Source organism: Equus asinus, chromosome 12 (genome assembly GCF_041296235.1).
Source record: "Equus asinus isolate D_3611 breed Donkey chromosome 12, EquAss-T2T_v2, whole genome shotgun sequence".
In the NCBI taxonomy this organism is placed as follows: Eukaryota; Metazoa; Chordata; class Mammalia; order Perissodactyla; family Equidae; genus Equus; species Equus asinus.
Genome location: NC_091801.1, coordinates 14,113,428 through 14,119,427, shown reverse-complemented (window position 1 = coordinate 14,119,427; position 6,000 = coordinate 14,113,428). Strand labels below are relative to the sequence as shown.

General features: G+C 41.2%; 1 protein-coding gene across 3 annotated transcripts in view; it reads right to left on the bottom strand.

Annotated features, from left to right (window-relative positions):
- Window positions 1-1,425: 1,425 nt before the first annotated feature.
- TRPA1 (transient receptor potential cation channel subfamily A member 1) overlaps window positions 1,426-6,000 on the bottom strand; it is a 62,436-nt gene continuing 57,861 nt past the window's right edge. For 2 of the 3 annotated variants that reach the window (XM_070481082.1, XM_014853775.3), the window contains 3 exons: window positions 4,767-4,880; window positions 2,949-3,046; window positions 1,426-2,297 (listed from right to left, as the gene is read on the bottom strand). In XM_070481082.1, the coding sequence (XP_070337183.1) occupies window positions 2,093-2,297; window positions 2,949-3,046; window positions 4,767-4,880 (417 nt within the window). In that variant the 3' untranslated portion in view covers window positions 1,426-2,092. The remainder of the gene's footprint in view (window positions 2,298-2,948; window positions 3,047-4,766; window positions 4,881-6,000) is intronic. The other variant, XM_070481084.1, reaches the window with a different exon arrangement.

Genomic DNA, 6,000 nt, shown 5'->3' with positions numbered 1-6,000 from the left:
AAAGAACAAAGATCTTCATATCAAAGATTAAGGCAAGGGGCTGGTCCGGTGGCACAGTGGTTAAGTGTGCACCTTCTGCTTCGGTGGCCTGGGATTCACTGGTTTGGATCACAGGTGCAGACATGGCAGTGCTTGGCAAGCCATGCTGTGGTAGGCGTCCCACATATAAAGTAGAGGAAGAACGGGCACAGATGTTAGCTCAGGGCCAGTCTTACTCAGCAAAAAGAGGAGGATTGGCTGCAGATGCTAGCTCAGGGCTAATCTTTCTCAAAAAAAAAAGATTAAGGCAGGTACAACATTGCCTCTAGGCCATGTGTTCTGTCAGACCACAAATATAAAAATGTCTATTTTTTTCATATGACATATTGTCACTCAGAATTCTGCTGTCTGTATGAGTGTGAGTATGTCTGAGAATATGTGTGATAGCGGGAGGCAAAGGCCACAAAAATGTCCATCCCTGGAGACAAGATCAGTCCAACATGAGGGGCACACAATGATAGCAAGCAGCTGTCAGAAGCCTTGTACTAACTAGACAGATGGTACCACAGTTGTATCTTGTAGATATAGTGTCCAGGGAACAGAAGTACAAAGAGAACAAGAACCACAGCATAATAACACCTATGTAAATAAACACACACCTAAATCAATACTGTTCAGCATAACCCAAGGATACACGCATGGCCCAAGACTTTCATTAGAGTGGGTGTCTCCTGGGGGTAGTGAGGGAATAGACACAAGAATCACGGTGAAGGGGAAAATAAAACAACAGAAAGACCTTGAAAAGATCAACGATGAGGTGTGTGATTGTAGGGGAGGAAGGCATTTCCTCTACCCACTCTGGGTCCTTCTGGCAGGACAACAAATTAAATTCACATGAGACAGAATAACAGGAGAAAATTAAACACAGCTTTATAACATGTATACATGGGAGAGGCTCAGGAAAACTGAGGAACTCACCAAAATTGTGGAAGCTCTCACTTTAAATACCCTCCTGAGCTAAAGGCAAAGGAGGATGCTGGGGGTGGGGGAGTCAGTTATGGGAGGTTACCAGAAAAGCACAGTAAACAAGAGTAGGGTTATTATGCAGATTTAAGTCCTCGCCTTCCTCATTGATAAGAGCTTCTAGAGATAAGGCCATCCTCCCTTCTTCCTGGTACAGAGAGGGAGACACCCTTACAAATGGAGATTGCCTAAACAAATGTAAATATCTCCTACAAAGGGTAATTCTACTTTTCAGAGTTTCTCTCCTCTCTGCAGTTTTAAAAAGTAACCAGCCCAAAATAATCCTCATGCCAAAGAGACTATCTTTGGGCGGCCAATTCCAATCCCCGACATGACTGATTCATGCTTTGTAGTGGACATCAAAAGAAAAAAAGACATACATGATGGAGGCATTTTTGCAAATTTCAAAAAACTGAATTCAATAAAAGGCTCACACAATAATCAGTGGGGTAACTATATAGGTTTTACATTTATTATGATCCATGGCAAACAAAAAATACAGAAATAACATAAGCTATCTATAGTAAAATTCATGCATATCACAAGGTCTATTAATTTTGGCCTCAATTCAAAGTGACATCAGGTGTGTTGGGAGCAGCAAGAAGGGTGGGGAAATTTATTATGGTCAGAACAGAGTACACAGGGCTCCACCCACAGGATCTTCCAACACAAAAAAACATTCTAAATGGTAGAATCCAATCTAATTCTTTATTGTGTAATACATTACATATTATATAATCATCAAGCAGGAATCCAGTATTGACATTTGTATTCTAGCTTAACAGTTACATTTATTACTCTTTATCATTAAAAATGTAATTCTAGCCAATTAGTTTTCTACTCATTCAAACAATGAGAGGTAAAATCCAGCTTGAACATAGCAGCAAGGATATTCCCAATACTCAGTGACTGGCAGAAAATATAAATAGACAGACTTTATTTTTATATAGGATACAGGAACCATGGTTTCACATGTAGGGAAATCAGAATCAGATTTCTGCTTTTTCCTTGCTCTTTCCAAATTGGAAATTAGACTGCAAAAGTCATGCAGACCCCCCATCGGAAGCCCTGTTGCATTGGGTAACTAATGCTAAGAGGGGTGTGTTTTTGCCTTTACTGCTCTCAACACAGAACTCCATTTGCTGTTCCTCTGTTCTAACAGCTCTTTTTTAAACCTGTCTTGAAAAGAACTATGGTTGTCTTCATCCTCTGTCTCAGAGATGATTTCCATCTTCTGAATGATGAGTTTAATAAGCTCATGCTGTTTTTCCAGAAGCGATGTGAGATCCTTCAGCCTAAAAGGACATACACATTTTATGAATTTATTTTCAATTATCCTTTTAGGTGTTCTGAGTGCAGGGAGGCCTACGTACTAGAAGCGTTCCATATCAGATTGAGCGTGCTCAGCTTATGGCCTCACAGTAGTCAAATCCTTCTAAGGGAGACATATTTTTAAAGTTTAAATGATTTTCCTAAGGTTAAACTGCTAGTTCATGGCTAGTTTACTTTTGTTCCCATTTTAAAGACTAAAACACTGTTGCACAGACAGGTTAAGTGACTTGCCCAGGGTCAAACAGTTAGTAAATAGTTAGTAAATAGTAAATAGTTCAGTGGGCCTTTGAACTCAGTAAATTAACACTGAAGCCCTCATGCTTAACCACTACACACTCTATGGCTTCTCCAGGGATCCTCAAAAATTTTCAGTATGAATTCGGATGGCTCATGAAGAATGCAGTTCAAGATACAGATGGGCAAACTAATTGATGAATAGCAGCAAATAAGTTGTTGAGTCTAAAAAATGTCTCCTGATTCTCAATATACTAGCAACATCAGTCAATTAAATCATGACAATAGATGAGATAAAAACACAAATATACAGTATAACTTTACCCTACGCATCATTTAAGAGTTTTAAGTTCCTCAAATACAGACAAAAGGAAAAATACCGGTATTTCTGCTTCAATATTTCCGTTTCTAAAGATGTATCGGCATTTGGTATTTCTTGTCTCGCTTCTCGGGGGCAAAAGATATGAGAATACAAACGCTATGGGATAAAAGATTAAAAGTTACTCAAGTTGAACTCAATTCAGGAGCTAGTTCTTGAATATCTGCCATAATTCAGCTGCTGAGCCAGGGGTGCTGGCACCAACACTGTAAGACACAGCGGTGGCCTTGCAGGAGCTCAGTCCGCTGACAGAAAGAGACATTATAAGTGGCGGTACTCCATACAGGATTAGCTGTTGATTCCCTAAAACTGCTCTGCACAGTTAACCAACACAACTGAATTTTACGTGGAGAATTTTCTGAAATGCTATTTTAATATGTTTTTAAATTTAGTGTCGTTTAAACCATTTAGTGGACTGGAGAGGATCAAGGGCAGATGTGAAATGACCAGGAATAAGGTAATTCTAGAAGTCCAGGCAGGAGAAGATGACCACTTGCACAGGCCACCCAGGAAGTCAAATGGACCAAACACGGCATTGATTACATGTGAGGGGAGAGGATATGTCAAGAATGACATCTTCCACAGGCAAATGAATGGTGGTGACATTAGCAGCAATGAGAAACTTGGAGAAGGATGGGGCTTTCTCGCTCTTTCCCTATAGGGCATGTCAGGAGGGAGGCGGAAGGATCATGAGTTTGTTTTGCATGACCAGGGGGTACCTTTGAGACAGACCAGTGATGCTGTCAACGAGACAGTGGGATACAGGGGCCTGGAACTCAAAGGAGAGCTCTAGGCTAGAGAGAGCAGCTGCTGCTTCTGAGTTCAGGTACTACCCGCAACCATGGGGACGAGTGAAATCGGATCGGGAGACGGTGTAGAGTTCAAATACAGCCGAGGCTGATCTCAGTTGGCCTTTATCATTTGAGGACTACACACTGGAAAATGAACCTAAAAAGAACTCAGAAACACTATTCCCAGGACAGGAGGGAGCCCAGGCACGGTTAAGATTAGCGTCCAGTACTTCTGACTTAGTGTTGGCCCTTTTCCATTGAAGGCGATGGCCTTGCTTAGTCTTTGACACTTCGTATATTTTCTATAATGTACACCCCCACATATGTGTGTGTATATTTATGCACCTATGTATACATACATGTGTATTCCTTATATGACATAGATACACATGTGTATCTGCACATATATGTAAGTGGCGTGTGACTACGAGAAACAAATGAAGTGGACCTGTGCTGTAAAAGAGATGCTAAAGGGAAGGGCTGGTCCACCTGCCCATCTGCCCTCAGAGGGATGCGGTACATCTTTAACACAGACACTGTGGATGAGCCGCTCGGAAGAGGAGAGGAAATGTCTCCCTCCACTGCCCATCACTTTCACACTGTGGGTAAATCATGCACTTTTTTTTTAAAAAAAGCACAATTATTTCAGGGGCCAGCCCTGTGGCCAAGTGGTTAAAGTTTTGCGTGCTCTGCCTTGGCAGCCCAGATTCACAGGTTTGGATCCTGGGCGTGGACCTGCTCTGCTCATCAGCCACGCTGTGGAGGCATCCCACATACAAAGAAGAGGAAGACTGGCACAGATGTTAGCTCAGGGTTAATCTTCCTCAAGCAAAAAAAAAAAAAAAAGAGGAAAGTTGGCAATGGATGTTACAGCAAATCTTCCTCACCAAAAAAAAAAAACACAATTATTTCTTTCCCACAGGCAGAGTGACTCCAAGCATATAAAACAGCACCCTTAGGGATAACACAATGAATGAGTACAAAGCAATATCATGTTATTTAAGTCGGTATTTGCTACATGTACTTACTAATAACATTCCAGTATGTCTGGGTCTGTTGGGGTACACCATAATGGACTTCTGATCCACTTTGTGTAGGAACCAGAGCGGCAGCTTCTTCTCTAAGCTGGTATGAAGTTCCACCTAAAGTGCGTTTTGGATTTGTTGATAAAAGCCATTATTCAGTATCTGGAATTCTTACACTGCTCGGAAGCAATGGTTAGTACAGCAAACTGCAGACAGACTCCTGGGTCCTTGTTTATGCACCAGCGGCTGGGCTGGCCAGGTTCCCTTCATGCCCAGCTCACGACACCTACATGCCCCTAGATCTCACCTCATCCCCTGACAAGAATTCAGTCAGCAGATGCGTACTATTCAGTGACTGTGACTGACACTGGGGCTACAAAGAAGAAAAAGACTTAGCCCATACTCAGGGTGTACTAACACCACAGCATGTGCACAGCTGGAACAGTGGATGGTCTGAATGTGTAGCTATGACAGGAGAGTGGAAGGTGTGCTGAAATGGAGGGTCACAAGGTGAGCAGTGAAAGAACCAGAAGCAGCATGGCTAAGAGTATTTCATCAGTTTTTCACACTGTGCTATCAAGTGGAAAATGGTTTATCCAGGACATATCTTGAGTGTAATTTTTATTTTCACAGATAGAATCTTTTGTCTCACTTAATGTTTTTACCTTGAGTTTATATTAATTCTCAGGTTTTCAACTTTTCTTTTTGTTTGTCTTTGACTCTGTCTATAGCCTTTGTGTTCGTTGTTTAGTGATGTTTAATTGCCATTGATGCAAGATTTAGTTTTCCAAACCAAGACCATATGTTTTTTAATATTTAGACATTGAAGTGATTTGCATTCATAAATGGTGAGATGGTGAGAAGTTCCCGACCATGCTGTTTAAAATCGTAGTCCCCCTCTCCCGCATAACACCCTCCCTATCCTGCTTCTCTGCTATTTTTATAGCAATTGCCACCACTTAACATACTAACACATTAGTTCCAGTTTCAAGAAAAGCTATGTTTTCTTGTATTTTATTAATAATACCAATTATGTATCTTCTTTGAGTTTCTATAGTAAGTAATTTTCAGGGTTCCTTTTTCCCTCGGGTCTTTAGGGCAATATTCCTTTCTCCCGCCATAGACATTGTTCAGAGGTCACGTGTTATCATTCACTTACTCAGACTTCATTGAAAAGATTTATTCACACCAAGGGTTTGCCAACAGATAAAGCATGTGGTGTATCTTAATCTTGTTC